The 16,004-nt window shown below is 38.1% G+C and overlaps 1 protein-coding gene across 3 annotated transcripts in view; it reads right to left on the reverse strand.

The window, feature by feature from the left end:
* Positions 1–16,004, reverse strand: part of urb1 (URB1 ribosome biogenesis homolog) — a 121,435-nt gene that overhangs the window by 35,041 nt on the left and 70,390 nt on the right. For all 3 annotated transcript variants that reach the window (XM_063050486.1, XM_063050487.1, XM_063050485.1), the window contains 5 exons: positions 14,581–14,771; positions 12,203–12,313; positions 12,045–12,108; positions 8,198–8,366; positions 7,953–8,043 (listed from right to left, as the gene is read on the reverse strand). In XM_063050486.1, the coding sequence (XP_062906556.1) occupies positions 7,953–8,043; positions 8,198–8,366; positions 12,045–12,108; positions 12,203–12,313; positions 14,581–14,771 (626 nt within the window). The remainder of the gene's footprint in view (positions 1–7,952; positions 8,044–8,197; positions 8,367–12,044; positions 12,109–12,202; positions 12,314–14,580; positions 14,772–16,004) is intronic.

Here is a 16,004-nt window from a genome sequence, read left to right on the forward strand (position 1 = left end):
AGCTCCCCATTCTATCATACCTGACTCATTTCTCATACCTTATGGTTTCTTTTGTTTCGATTCTAGTCTGTACTATTTTGCTTATCTCATCTTACAGAAGAGTTCTATCATATTACAGTCAATCTTCCTTAAAGGAACCCGCAAAAAAAAAACTGAATGACAAAACCATTTTATCTTAATTTTTAAGCAATTATCAACAGCTCTGTTTCTTAAACTGCAAACACTACTTAATTTACAGAACATTTCCAGCATTTTTTGTTATTATTTTAAACCTGCTGCATCTGTTTCACATTATTGCTCCTGTAATGGAACCTGAGCCTTTATTACATTCAGGGGTTCCCAACCTGGGGTCCGTGGACTCCTCAGTTAATGGTAGGGATCCACAGGATAAAAAAAAGTGGCGAACCCCTGGTTACATTGAAGATTTTGATGAATTATAAGCAGCTTGATGGAATGCCTGGCTTTCATAGTACTAAGTGATTGTGCAAGTTTCCATGATAGTTGCAGATGCTATATACAACAAATTTTCATGTGAAGCTGAACATTCTGTCTTCATGTGTAATTGAGACATCAATGAAAGGTAATTACACTATTTTGTTGGTTGCTAATTCTGATTCTAGATGTTAAGTGTAAGCATTTTCTATTCCTTGGATCAATTTTTTTTATACAAGACTTTGACAATTAACTATCATCTTTGACTTTGAGCTGCCAGAGGAAGCAATTGAGATAGGTACATTAACAATATTTATAACATTTGACAACTACATGGGGCGGGAAAGGGTTGAGATGAAAAAGCATGAACAAGTGGGACTGGCTTAGATGGACATTTTGTTCGATATGGACCAAATTGGTTGAAAGTCCAACTTCTGAGCTCTGTGGTAATTCTTCAAAATGCATGGAAAAAGCAATTGGCACAATATCCTTTTTTATTCTGCACAGCTTCTTAAACTTCGATGAATAATACAGCATACAGTCAAAAAATATGAATGAAACTTATTTTTAGAATTTATGATACACCTCAAAGTAATTTACTCAAGTACAATTGTTGCTATACAGCTGCATTTAGTACTTATTCAATGAAAAGCTTCAACAGATGAAAATCAATTAAGCTATCAAAAGAAGCATTTGGAATTGAACATTAGGTTAACTGTTTTTTTCTCCCTCTAGCAGTTCTATGGGATGTTTATTGCCCATTGAAGACCATTTTCTGTTCTTGGTGGGTTAGAGTCTCTGCTGTGAGGGGGAAAAGTCCCTCACATTAATTGACATTGAAAACCATCACAATGAGCCTCTTGTACTTTTTAAACTGTCATTAATACCTTCCAGATTACAAAAAGAGCTAGTATTTCCTGGAGATATTATACTTTTGAAATGGACAGTTGTAAAACTGTCATTACTTTCATTAATCTTGCAAGGTCAAATACATCTAAAATTATAACGATTTTCACTGACAGATTTGTGTCAGACAAATGTGATTTCCTTCACAGTCCAAGGTCACTACTGGTTGCGATGCAATGATACATCATTTGAAACAACGCAACACTTTTTATTTAACATCCAGCCAGATGGTGATGTGGGCTATTTATGTAGGGATAGTTTTGGTTCTAAGATCATATAATTTTAACTGTGTAATTATGTTAAAATTAAGATGACTCATTGCTCATCAGATCTATAAATAGATATCCTTACTGATTTATGATGACCTTCAATCCTAGATTTACACATTCTGATGGAATTTCATATATATATTTCTTTTTATAACAGATACTAAACTCCATTGACACAAAGTCAAGGGAATTGCAAAACAGGCGAACAAAACACTGATTCTCACTGAAATAAAGTTTAAATGTCATAGGCACAGTAAAAATCTGCAGTGCTTTTTATTTATTAGCATTTTAAAGTTTTATAATTAATGTGGATAAAGGATATTTCATAAAAATTGTGTAAAATAGGGTAGATACTAGCAGACACAGCCAAGAACAGTTGAATGTAATCTCGGCACACCTACACTCACCAGGTCAAGATGCAGAAAGCACATACCGCTTTCTCTTCACACCCTCTAGTCAAGTAACAAGATGTCAAAAATACAAGATGACCATTTCATCCCTCTAGCTTGCCTCACATTCAATATGATCACGGCTGATATATCCTAGGCTTCAACTTTTCCTCAAAGCCATACCCCCATAGCCCTAACTCTCTCAATCTTCCAAAAACTTATCTACATCCACTTAAATTCATCAAATGAGCTGGCCTCCATAACTCACTGGGGTAAGAATACCATCAATTCACTATGCTCTATGAGAAGCAATTTCTATGTAGCTTGTTTTAAATGACCAGGCCTTTACCTTGAAACTATTTCCCCTTATTTGAGACTCTCCCACCAGTGCAAATATCGCTAAAGCTACTCCTTCATGCTGCCTTAGCATTTTACACGTATCAGTAAGATCACCCCCCATTTGTTTAAAATACAGTACCATTGGTAATGAAGTGGTAAGCAGGTGGCAAAATAAGAAGGCATTTAAAAATCATTAAAATTGAATTAAGTTATTAAAAACTTAAAAATAAAAGTTAATTTAAACTGCACAAAATGGTTATAAATACTTAAAATATAAGTAATCCTTACTGAAATCAACTCTGCCCTAGCAGAGGATCAACAAGACTATTCAGCAGGATAGAACGGGCCTCACTAGTGACTGCAGATAGAGGGCAGTAGTGAAGTACTAATGTCAATGTCACTCAGTGTGCAAAACTCAGAAGCCTACTGAAATTTCAGTAGCTGAGAAACAACAGTTTTGTTCTAAAGCACCAATTCCATCCACAATGATTCCCTTTGGTAAGACCATAATAGAAATAGGAGTGGGCTGTTCTACTTGTCAAGCCTTTTCCACCAATCTGGCTTGCCTTAATTCTACTTTCCCTTCCCTATTCTCATAACCCTTGATACCCTTACTGACTAAAAAACTATTCAATTCAGTTTTGAATATTTTCAAGGATTCAGTATCTGCAGTATTCTGGGACAAGAAATTGAAAAGACTCAATCCCTTGAGAAGAAATTCTTTCTCGTCTCAATTGTAAATAAACAACATATTCTGAAATCATGCCTTTGGGTCCCTGACTCTCCTAGATTTCAAGCTGCTTAAGAAAATCTTATGTTTCAGTAAGATAGCTCCTTATTCTTAAATTCAAATGAAAACAAACCCAAAATTAGCAACTGAATTTAATATTTTTCTAATAATGGGCATTTGGCTGACCAGTCCAAGTCTACCAGCTTTTTCCCTCCCACACATCAGTAGCTTTTCCCTGTTTTTGGAAGATTTAAACTAATACATCAAGTTCAAGTTTACTGCCATTCAATCATATACATGTATACCACCAAACGAAGCGACGTTCCTCTGGCTTAAGGTGCACCACACAGTACATATAACTCAAACACAACACAAAGTAATATTACCAGAAATAAATTAACAAAATAATAAAATATAATCCATAAGATTGAAATTTAGCATAAGGTGCATTTACAATGCAAATCAAAAAGTAAACAGCACTACTGGCACTTTGTAAGTGATGAGACTGGAGTTCTGCAGTCTCACGGCCTGGGGGAAGAAGCTGTTTCTCATCCTAACAGTTCCTGTTGTAATGCTACAGTACTTCCTGCCTGATGGTAGGTAGGGAGGGTCAAAGAGATTGTGGGACTATCATCTCTGTTGCATTTTTTGTTATATAAGTGATCAAGCTCAGTTATGGTAAAGGTATTTGATTTCTCTCCTGTTCTTATTTTTAGTATTAATAGAATACACAGAATTCTCCATCCTAAAGGTTGATGCAGAATATCTGTATAACTTCTCTGCATTTCCTTGTTCCCCATAACTATTTCCCCAGCATCATTTGCTGAGCGACCCATATTTAATGACATAGTCAGATAGCACAGATACAGTCCATGTCGACTACAGTGCCCACCCAGTTAGTCCCTACTTCCTGCATTTGGCCCATATCCCTTCAAGCCCCGACCCTGCCTCCCCTCATGCACCTATCCAAATGCATCTTAAATGATACTATTGTATATACCTGCCTCAATGACTTCCTCTGGTAGCTCATTCCAAATGCTCACCACCATGCATTACTAAATGACAATAAAAGAGGACTGCGTGTCTTCATAATCTAATCTAATCTGCATGGAAAAGTTACCCCTCAGATCTCTTTAAGATTTTTCTCCTTACACTTTGACCTCTTTTAAAATGTATTTAAAGAAGTTCCCATTATCAGTTTTTATACATTAGGTTTCCCTCAGTTTATTTTCTCCTTGATCTGTTATGCAAACCTCATTTATCAAACCGCTCGTTCTACATTGCCAGATCCAAAATACAATGTTAGGGCTCCACATAAAAATAATTTCAACCCATTTCCTTGTGAACAAGGATATGTTTTGGTTGTTCATCATTAACAAAATTAAGTGAGAAGTCCTGACTTGTTCTATAATAATGAACCAACAGACCAAATTATTAGAATGCTCATGATGTTATTTGTAGACTGTTAATTGCAGGGATGAAGCAGCTTGTTATGCAGGTTCTTTCTCAGATTTACCAAGGGCCTCAACTCATTATCCATAATGAAGTACTCATTAAATTAAATAAAATGTGCAAGGCAATTTCAGTGCAAAGAGGTTCTGCAAAGAGGTTCTGCAAAGAGCATGAACTGTAACATAATGAGGATGCGACAGCTTTTATTGATGTTGTTTGTGAGATAAATATTCAGTACGTAACCTTTTTTTCCCCTTTGAAACAGTGTCACGAGGTCCTTAACACCCAACTAGAATCTACATGGGATTTCAATTCAAAAAATCACATCCAAAAAATGACAGTCATATGCAATGGATACATCTGTGCTGATCGTCGAGCATTTATTTTTACTTATCCTGCTTTCCAGCATCTAGTCCATCATCGCCTATGGCATATCATTCAATGTGCTTATCTAAATATTTAAAATGCTTTGATCTCCACCAACTCAAGAGGGCACAGTTTTAAGGTGCTTGGAAGTAGGTACAGAGGAGGTATCAGGGGTTAAGTTTTTTTTAACGTAGAGAGAGGTGAATGCGTGGAATGGGCTGCCGGCAATGGTGGTGGAGGCGGAAATGATAGGGTCTTTTAAGAGACTCCTGGATAGGTACACGGAGCTTAGAAAAACAGAGGGCTATGGGTAACTCTAGGTAATTTCTAAAAATAGTACATGTTCGGCACAGCATTGTGGGCCAAAGGGCCTGTATTGTGCTGTAAGTTTTCTATGTCTTACGTTTTCTAACTCCTGAGGAAGAGTAATCCAGATTTCAACCACCATCTACAATCCATCCCGGCCTTTAAATTTTTTTCAGTAATTTCTCCACCACTGATATTAGATTCACCAGCCTTTAATCACATGATTCATCTCCTTTGCTTGGTTAGAAAAGACTTGAAAAATGTTGACAAGAGTCCCAGAAATCTCCTTTCTTGTCTTTCATAGCAGCCTAGGTTCTGGGGATGTAAGCAGCTTTAACCTCACAAAGATATTAAATAGTTCCTTTTCTAGCAACAACTAGTTCTAGAATTCTACCATTCTCCTTCTAACTTCTTTTCCATATTTAATTTAGATATCGTTGATTACTAAAGTCCAATTAACAGTTAATTATACTTTAAAAAGAAATTGAAATGGTTCTAATCCTAATTAAATGAAGCCGTTATCCTGATACTTCAGTTAGTTACCATGGTTAACCAGTTGATTAAAAAAAAGTCACTGATGCCCTCTGCTGGGAGAAGCAAGTAGGTTTCCATCTGGCCAATCCAGGAACACATAAAATAACATCGGACACAATTTTTGATGGGTTTTGAACTTGCTGGCATTTACCAACATAGATGCTTTGGCACACGCTTATTGGTTTTGATTTCAGTAATATATCATGGAAATAACCAATGCCATGCCAAGTTGAGACCACTCATTTGGATTATTTATGACAGGATTGGAATAACAAGCCATTATTTATTGCCCACTCCTAACTGGTCCCTGAAGTAAATCGTTTGCTGAATCATTTCAAAGCGCAGTTAAAAGTCAACTATATTTGTAAATCAGAATCACATTGAGCCAAGGTTAAATAATGAATGATGATTTCACAAATGTGAGTAAAAAGATTAACAAATTATATATTTTTTACTAACTATTTTTGTTTGGCATAAAGTTTATGAGTTTTAGCTTATTTTACCTCTATTGACTTTACTGAATATTGTCAATTGTTCTTTTAAAATCAGTTTCACGGTTAAACGTCAGAGACATTCAGAGATTTCGTCATTCAGAGAACTTGTTTTGGCCCATTCATGTGACCCAATTGCATTATTCAAGGCAACAGACCATGCTGGCTCTCTGTTATTGAGCTTACAAGACATCCATTTTAGAAATAAAAGGCACCGAATTCCAAAACTAAAAATCTCTGGTACAATCTATATGGGAAGGAAGACTACTGTTTACCACTGAAATTAAACTAAGTATCTTACTTAAATAGCAGTTCACAGGCATGCTTACAATAAATCCACATTTTTTCAAATAAATCATTATTTCCTGAGGAGACAGCTTTCTTAAAGACAATTCAGATATGAGAAATGATGATAGAAGAAATGAAATCCAAGTACAAGAGCTAATTAATATCTAAGCAAACTGTTAAGAATAAGGCTGTTATGAATAAATCTGTTAACCTTTTAAAAATGAAGGATTTTAGTGTTTAATTTTGCAATAAAAATTTGGGTCTTGAGCTTTCCTTCATACAGTTTTAACAGATAGGTCAAGTAGTTCAAAATTGGGAAAGGCACACTCCTTTGAAAGCCTGGTTTCAGCCCATCAGTGATGGGTAAGATACTGGAAGGGATTCTGAGATACAGGACCTACCTGCATTTTGGAAAGACAAAAACTGATTGGGGATGATCAGTATGGCTTTGTGCATGGAAAATTGTTTCTTACAAATTTAACTGAGTTTTTTTTGAAGAGGTGACCAAGAGAATTAATAAGGACAGAACAGTAGACATTGCCCACATGGACTTTAGTAAGGTTTTATCAAGGCCTTGCATGGCATACTGATCTGGGAGGTGGGTTACATGGAATGCAGGGTGAGCTAGCCAGTTAGATGCAAATCTGGCTTGGGAGGAGTCAGAGAGTGGTAGTGGAAGGTTGTTTCTCAGATCGGAGGCTTGTGCCGCAGGGATTAGTACTGGATCCCCTGGTAGTCGAATTTATATCAATGATTTGGGTGAGAATGTAGGTGGCTTGATTATTAAATTTGTAGATGACAAATTGGTGGTGTGGAGGGTGGTGAAGAATTTTGTCCAACCAGATCAACTGAAGAAGCAGATATACAAATGGCAGTGACAAGTATGAAGTGAATCACTTTGTAAAGTTAAATAAGTAAATGATAAGAATCTGGAGAGTTATAATATTTTGTGCAGTTCAGGTTGACATACTTATAGAAAGGATGTGATTAATCTAGAGATGGTGCAGAAAAAATTCATAAAGCTGTTGCTAATACTGGCAGACTCCAGTTACAAAGAGAGAATGGGTCTGTTTCCCTGCAGTGAAGGTGGCTGACAGTTGAACTTATAGAGGTATACAAAATCATGAGGGGCATAGAGAAGATACATGGTTTCAGCTTTTTTCCCCCGGGTAGAAAATTCTAAAACTAGACAGCACAGGTGTGAGGGGAATAATTTAAAGGGGACCTGCGAGGCAAATTGAGGATAGTGTGAATGGAACGAGTTGCCATAGGAAGTGGTAGAGGCAGGTACAATTACAAAGTTTAAAACAAGTTTGGACAGGCTTAGAGAGACATGAGTCAAATGCAGGCACATGGGAGTAGCTCAATCAGACAACTTGTTTGGCAAGGATGAGTTGGGCTAAAAAGCCATTTTCCGAGCATTGTAACACCATGACTCTATTTTGCATACCTGGTGTAATTAATCCACTGAAGAGAGGTAGCAAGAAGCAAGGGTCATAGATATTAACACAGTACTCTTTCAACAGCATCTCCTTTCCTTCCTGAAAGGAACAAAAAAAAGCAATGATGAACCTGTCATAAAATACGGGACAGACAAAATTATTGTAATTTAATTTTCACTTAATATGTCCTTGAGTTGTATTTAAATAAGTGAGAAATAAGAAAATAAAATGTGGTGTTTTATGCTAAATCTACCTCAGGCAACATATGCCTATGTTGAGGAAAGTTAATGATGGTCTGGAACATTTTCTCTCTGTCCAGCAATGATAGAATTTCTTCCATGGTTGGTTGTTGCCACAGGGTCTTCCCTAAGCTCTTGCGAGTCTTCTGATGTTCAACAGCGGCTGGGCCCCAAAATAGCAATCTAGAAAACATATGTTTATTTAAATTACGGTTGAGTAACTAAGTTTAAATGTCTACATTCCTTTATTTTGTGAAAATTATATTAGTTGTTCTTCTTGTCAATGTGTTTTGTTATTCCTTTCTTTTTAAATACTGGTTTATACAAACTCACAAAATATAATTTGGTTCAAAATAAAACATCATTTCTAATGACTACTTCATATTTTTCCCCATTTGTTTTTTCCATCAATAAAGCAGAATATTAACTGGTAAACAAGAATACCCTGTCACAAATAACTTCTTACAAAATATAATTTGGTTCAGAATAAAGTGTGTTCAGACTGCTCTGTACTGTTCACTATTATTTCTTCATCCATTTTTCCTATTCATTTCCCTTAAATGTTGAGTGTTTAGCTCTCTAGACCAAATATCACCAAGTATTTTTCATAATTAGGTTCATTCATTAGTTATGTGTCATGCTGTATAACATGGGCGATCATGGTCTTTCCATGACCATGATTAATCTTGGCAAATTTTTTCTGCAGATGTGGCTTACCATTGCCTTCTTCTGGGTAGTGATTTTACAAGATGGGTGAGCCCAGTCATTATCAATACTCTTCAAAGACTGCCTGGCCTCTGTGATCACATAACCAGCACTTGTGATATACACCAGCTGCTCATACGACCATCTAACACTTGCTCCCATGGCTTCATTTGATCCTGATCGGGGGGTGGAGGGTACTAAGGAGGTGCTATACCTTGCTCAAGGGTGCTTGTCCAAAGAGAGTTACAATCCCCAACAGATATTGAATTCTAGCTGGTGATTGTGCTGGTAGGGTTAGGGTTTCAGTTTCCTCTCCTCTTGAATTAACTTTTAAACCAAAAGGTCAATCTTTCTTTTGAGCAGTAACAAAAACTGCATCACACTAGTACAGGAACTAGAAGACCCTTCCCATGCTCTGACCAATAATTATGCATTAATGAGCAAAGCTACAACTAGCTCATTATCTTAATTGTGTTACTGTGCATAATATGGTTGTTGAATTCACATTTATTACTATATAAAAAATTAGCTTTATTTGTCATGTACATCAAAACATACAGTGAAATGTATTGTTTTAATATTAAATATACTACATTTTATTAGATATCAGGTACTTTGGGACATCCTCTTGTTGTGAAAGGGAACAAGGTTCCCAACTTTGCCACCAATAATGACCTGAGCAGTAAATACATCGGAAAGCTATACAGGTGTCCCCCACTTTTGAGACGTTCGCTTTACGAAATCTCACTGTTACGAAAGACCTACATTAGTACCCTGTTTTTGCTTTCAGAAGTTGTTTTCATTGTTACGAAAAAAGCAGCGCACGATAAAAGGCAGCGCGTGCCCCAAGCAGCCGCTCTCCCCCGGATTCGGAACTGCATTCTCGCTGGCATTGCTTAAACACATGCCTGTGAGCAGCTGTTTGCAAGATGAGTTCTAAGGTATCGGAAAAGCCTAAAAGAGCTTGTAAGGGTGTTACACTTAGCGTAAAACTAGACATAATTAAGCATTTCAATCGTGGTGAACGAGGTAAGGACTAAGTGAGTTTGGCGGAACATGATGTTGGAGAGGTTTTGGCATCCCATGACCAAGATCTAATAGATGAAGAGCTGATGCAATTGGAAGAAAAAAGGATAACAATCAGTAATGATAAAGTACGACTTTAATTTTGAAAGGGTACATCGGTTTAGGGGATATTTGCAGGATGGTTTCAGTCCTTACAAAGAACTGTGTGATAGAAAAATGCGCAAGGCTCAGCAGTCAAGCAAGCCTTCCACATCAGCCACAGCAGACAACGAACCTCGACCTTCGACATCGAGGCGGGCAGAGATAGAAGATGACCTGCCTGCCCTAATGGAAATGGACGATGATGAGATGACACCCCAGTGTCCCACCACCCCAACCCCCAGGCCACGGACAGATACCAATTTGCGGAGAATGCAACGGTAGCCGGGAGGCACACAGCACATCTTTAAGAAAAAAGCCGAAATAAACATGTTAATTAATTAGGTGCCGCCAACATGTAATTGTTGGCTCAGATCAGAGACGACGCAATTGGCAATCAGCACTGACCTGGGCCGACAATTACGTGTCAGGCGGCACCTAATTAATTAGCATGTTTGTTTCGGCTTCTTTCTTAAAGATGTGCTGTGTGCCTCCCGGCTACTGCTGCACCCCTGCATGCTTCGCGGCAACGTATTGCTCGGCGGCCTGGAGGGTGAGGGCCACTGCACCACCCAAACCCCGACTCAGCCTAACACACCATCATCAGTATGCTCAGCGCTGAACCAATTCCGGTAAGTGAAACTACACTGTACATACATTATTTCTACTTATATAGGCTGTGTATTTTTACGTGTTATTTGGTATGATTTGGCAGCTTCATAGCTTAAAGGTTACTGGACAGCGCTTGCGCCATGTTTTTGCCAACAGCGCATGCGTGAGATTTTCGCTACGGAGAACACTGCAGCAATGATTGTGGAAAAGTATTTCTATTTTATATAGGCTGTGTATTTATCATATCATTCCTGCTTTTACTATATGTTACTGTTATTTTAGGTTTTATGGGTTATTTGGCATGACTTGGTAGGTTATCTTTGGGTCTGCGAACGCTCACAAGATTTTCCCATATAAATAAATGGTAATTGCTTCTTTGCTTTATGACATTTCGGCTTACGAACCGTTTCATAGGAATGCTCTATCTTCGGATGGCAGGGGAAACCTGTACAGGTGTCCCCTGCTTTTTGAACGTTTGCTTTACGAAACGTCACTGTTATGAAAGACCTACATTAGTTACCTGTTTTCACTAACAGAAGGTGTTTTCACTGTTACGAAAAAGGGCAGCGCACCCCAAGCAGCCAAGCTCCTCCCCCGGAACTGCATTCTAGCCGGCATTGCTTAAACACGTGCCTGTGAGCAGCCGTTAGCAAGATGAGTTCTAAGGTATCGGAAAAGCCTAAAAGAGCTCGTAAGGGTGTTACACTTAGTGTAGACATAATTAAGCGTTTCCATCATGGTGAACGAAGTAAGGACAAAGTGAGTGTGGTTTATGGAAGTCGACAAAGATGATGTTGAAGAGGTTTTGGCATCCCATGACCAAGAACTGATAGATGAAGAGCTGATGCAATTAGAAGAGGAAAGGATAACAATTGAAACAAAATGCAGTAGCGAAAGGACCGAAAGTTAAGTCCTCCAGGAACCGAACGTGAAGCAACTGCGTGAGATTTTTATTGCAATAATAAAGTACGACTTTAATTTTGAAAGGGTACGTCGGTTTAGGGGATATTTGCAAGATGGTTTGAGTGCTTACAAAGAACTGTATGATAGAAAAATACGCGAGGCTAAGCAGTCAAGCAAGCCTTCCATATCAGCCATAGCAGATGACGAACCTCGACCTTTGACATTGAGGCAGGCAGACCTAGAAGAAGATGACCTGCTTGCCCTGATGGAAGCAGACAACGATGAGATGACACCCCAGTGTCCCACCACACCAACCCCCGGGCCGCGGCCCAATACATTGCCGCAGAGAATGCAGCGGTAGCCAGGACGCACCCAACACATCTTTAAGAAAAAAGCCGAAATAAACAAGCTAATTAATTAGGTGCCGCCTGGCGCGTAAATGTCGGCTCAGATCAGAGGCGATGCATCTGAACTCACCTGAACTCAGCAAGGCTAACGTTGTTTTTCTCATAGGACTGTAGGAGCAGCAGCAGTTTCTGATCTTTACCAAAGAAAAACAAAAGGTAGAAAATAAAATGGAAATAATTATGCACGTTCAATTATATGAAACGTAATCACAGAAATAAGATACCTACCTGTGATGCTGAGTGTTGCTCCATATGCTCCCAGCAATACAGGAAAATGGTTCCTGTTGCACACTGATGGACAGTGTCTGACCAAGATTAGTAACACATCAATTACAGCATCTGCCAAAAAGAAGCATAACAAAATCTTAATTAAAAAATACCTCTCAAAAGTGGAGTTACTTCATCCAATTTGGTACACAAAACAAGATTAGCAGACATTTGTATTCAACATTGGATACGGAACCTCAAAGGACATACAAGCCTTTAGATAAAGTTCACTGTGACTACTCGGAGTTTTGAGATACAGCAAAAATGAGATTGAGAAACACTGCATTACATTACTCGGAGATAAACAGATTAAAAGTCTGATACAGCTAAGGACACAGGATACAGCAAAAGGATCTTGATAGGGGAAGTCCTAGTCCACTGCTCTACTCTCTGTATACACATGACTGTGTGGCTAGGCACAGCTCAAATACTATCTACAAATTTTCTGATGATACAACATTGTTGGTAGAATCTCAGGTGGTGACGAGAGGGTGTACAGGAGTGAGATGTGCCAACTAGTGGAGTGGTGCCGTAGCAACAACCTGGCACTCAACGTCAGTAAGACGAAAGAGCTGATTGTGGACTTCAGGAAGGAACACATACCAATCCTCATAGAGGAATCAGCAGCTTCAAGTTCCTGGGTGTCAAGATCTCTGAGGATCTAACCTGGTCCCAACATATTGATGTAGTTATAAAGAAGGCAAGACAGCGGCTATACTTCATTAGGAGTTTGAAGCAATTTGGCATGTCAACAAATACACTCAAAAACTTCTATAGTTGTACCATGGAGAGCATTCTGACAGGCTGCATCACTGTCTGGTACGGAGGGGCTATAGGACCAAAGAAGGTGCAGAAGGTTGTAAATCTAGTCAGCTCCATCTTAGACACTAGCCTACAAAGTACCCAGGACATTTTCAGGGAGCGGTGTCTCAGAAAGGCAGCGTCCATTACTAAAGACCTCCAGCACCCAGGGCATGCCCTTTTCTCATTGTTACCATTAGGTAGCAGATACAGAAGCCAGAAGGCACACACTCAGTGATTCAGGAACAGCTTCTTCCCCTCTGCCATCCGATTCCTAAATGGACATTGAAGCTTTGGACACTACCTCACCTTTTTTTTAAAGTATACAGTATTTCTGTTTTTGCACATTTTTAAATAATTTATTCAATATACATAATTGATTTACTTGTTTATTTACTATTATGTTTTATTTTATTTGTTATTTTTTTCTCTCTGCTAGATTATGTATTGCATTGAACTGCTGCTGCTAAGTTAACAAATTTCACATCACATGCTGGTGATAATAAACCTGATTCTGAGATGCAATATTCAAATTTACAATAAGAAACGTTAAAGCAAATTCAGAATCATTCCTTGTAAAGAACTGGAAGCAATGTTATACCTAATGAGTAAAGTGGCTCAGTAAAGAGGGATTTGGACCAATACTCAAATTAGTGACATGTAATCAGTGATGCCCTACAAAGGACTTAGATGTGCTGCAGCTATTCACTACATACATAAATAACCTACGTAAATAGACAAATGCTGCACATCCAGTTTGGTGAAAGACAGATCAGCAGCAATTGAATCAATTTAAATGTGCACAATATATTTTAGGGATTTTGAAAAACAAGCTAAGAGCAAAACTGTGGCTGCTAAATATGAGCATTGATACATGAAGTTATCCATATCAGCCCCGTAAAGAACAGAACAGAGTATTTTCTAAATACTGAAAAACTGGAAACAGTCAAGCTCCTGAAGGACTTGGAAATTCATAGACAAAAGAGCTAGAGGCTGATGGAATGCAGATTTTTATTTCCATCGGAGTAAAATACAACGGAGTGAAGTTATTTCTCAGCTACACAAAACCCCAATTACACTACATGTTAAAGGTGATTAAAAAGTCCTTGCAAAGACTGCAGTGTTCATTCAGTGGCATAGTTGTTGCACGTTACTGGTGCTTTCAGCCAAGTGCTTCATCATTCAGTTCAATGTCACTTAAGAATATTAGGACTCAAGTTCAGGGCTAAAGTGGGGCCAACTGGTCGGTATTACTCACACAATAAGTGGAAATCAACTTGCAAAGTCTTACACATGTGCAAACTGTTTTGTTTTGGAAACAGCGTTTTAATTTTTATTGATCAGGAGTTGAGTATCAGGTAGAAATCGTAGTCCTAGTTAAAATTAAAGGACTCCTTTAAAGGTAACAACCAAGTGTGTCGAAAACCGTTACAGTGAACAGAATGGCTATTCATCCTTCTTTTGTATTGACAAGGACTTTGTTTAAATTAAGAGTTCAAGATAAAAATTATAAATGATTCTTCCAATTCTGGTCATACCTTTTATTCTTGAATTTTCATCTGAATCCTCGCTGCTTTTCAGCATGGTTGGCAGAAACAAAGAATGATTTGTTACCATCATGTGAACCATAGGAAGTGACACCAAGTTTTGAGCCAGCTCTTCTTTCTCATACAATACTGGTATTAATTTCAGGAGGGCTTCTAAAAATCCCAGATCTGTATAGCGATATCTGCCATTATAAAAGGATCATTAGAACCATGAACACGTGTAGGACAGTTTATATGAGCCAACACACATTAATTTGTTTCCATGTTATCAAAACTACTGTAGTCAATACTTCTGAACTTCCATGTTCCTAATATACCACCCTATACTTTATCTTTCTCTTGCCTTTGACCCACCATTTATCACACCTTTGTAGTTCACAGCCTTCACCTCCAAATTTATTTTCTCTCATTTCACACTAAAACCGTAAGACCATAAGATACAGGAGCAGAATTAGGCCATTTGGCCTATCATGGCCGATTCATCTCAGCCGCAATCTCCCGTCGCCTCCCTGTATCCCTTGATGCCCTGACCAATTAAGAATCTATCAACCTCTGCCTTAAGTATACATAAAGACTTTGCCTGTGGCAAAGGATTCCACAGATTCACCAACCTCTGGCTAAAGAAATTCCTCCTCATCTCCATTCTAAAATGACACCCCTCTATTCTGAGGGTGTGTCCTCTGGTCTTAGACACTTCCACCATAGGAAACATCGTCTCCACATCCACTCTATCAAGGCCTTTCACCATTTGATAGGTGAAACGACTCTCACCTTATTTCTCACTCTCATTTTGTTTATTTTCTCCATTCCCATCTATATCTCAGTTACCTTATGTTCAAGGAAAACAATTTTGAAAGAAATGGTAAGAAACTGGTTTAATCATTCAGCCCGGATTTGGCTGGATCATAAAATATATTCTGAATTTCCGATGATGCTTAGGAATCATCCTCTGCAAAATAACACTGTTTTTCTTATTACAGTATATAGCATCTCCTTCCAGACATCTCCCTGTTATCCACCAACAGTTCAGGTATTCCTTTGTCATTAAGAATGATGCGATCTAGAAAATTGTCTCTACCACTTCTCAGATTATTAGACCAAACTTTAACACTAAAGCTTCCATTTTCTTGAAGTTATCTCCAAATCTTGTCTACAAAATGTACCAGCTTTTCCCTCACAACTACACCATAAAACTTATCTACCTTTCTGACCACATCAGCTGATATATTTAATTCTTCTCTCTCCTCAGTATGGATCTTTCTCCTTCAAATCTGTCATCATCATCATCACCACTTTTCTCCAAACCCTCTAATTATACAATCCTTGCATCTATTGCTCATCACCAACAAACCTCTATTCTCCAAGATCTTTAAGGTGGTGAGGTAGCTGTACAACTTCATATTTACTTTTCCCAG

The sequence above is a fragment of the Mobula hypostoma genome, chromosome 6, assembly GCF_963921235.1.
Source record: "Mobula hypostoma chromosome 6, sMobHyp1.1, whole genome shotgun sequence".
Lineage (NCBI taxonomy): Eukaryota > Metazoa > Chordata > Chondrichthyes > Myliobatiformes > Myliobatidae > Mobula > Mobula hypostoma.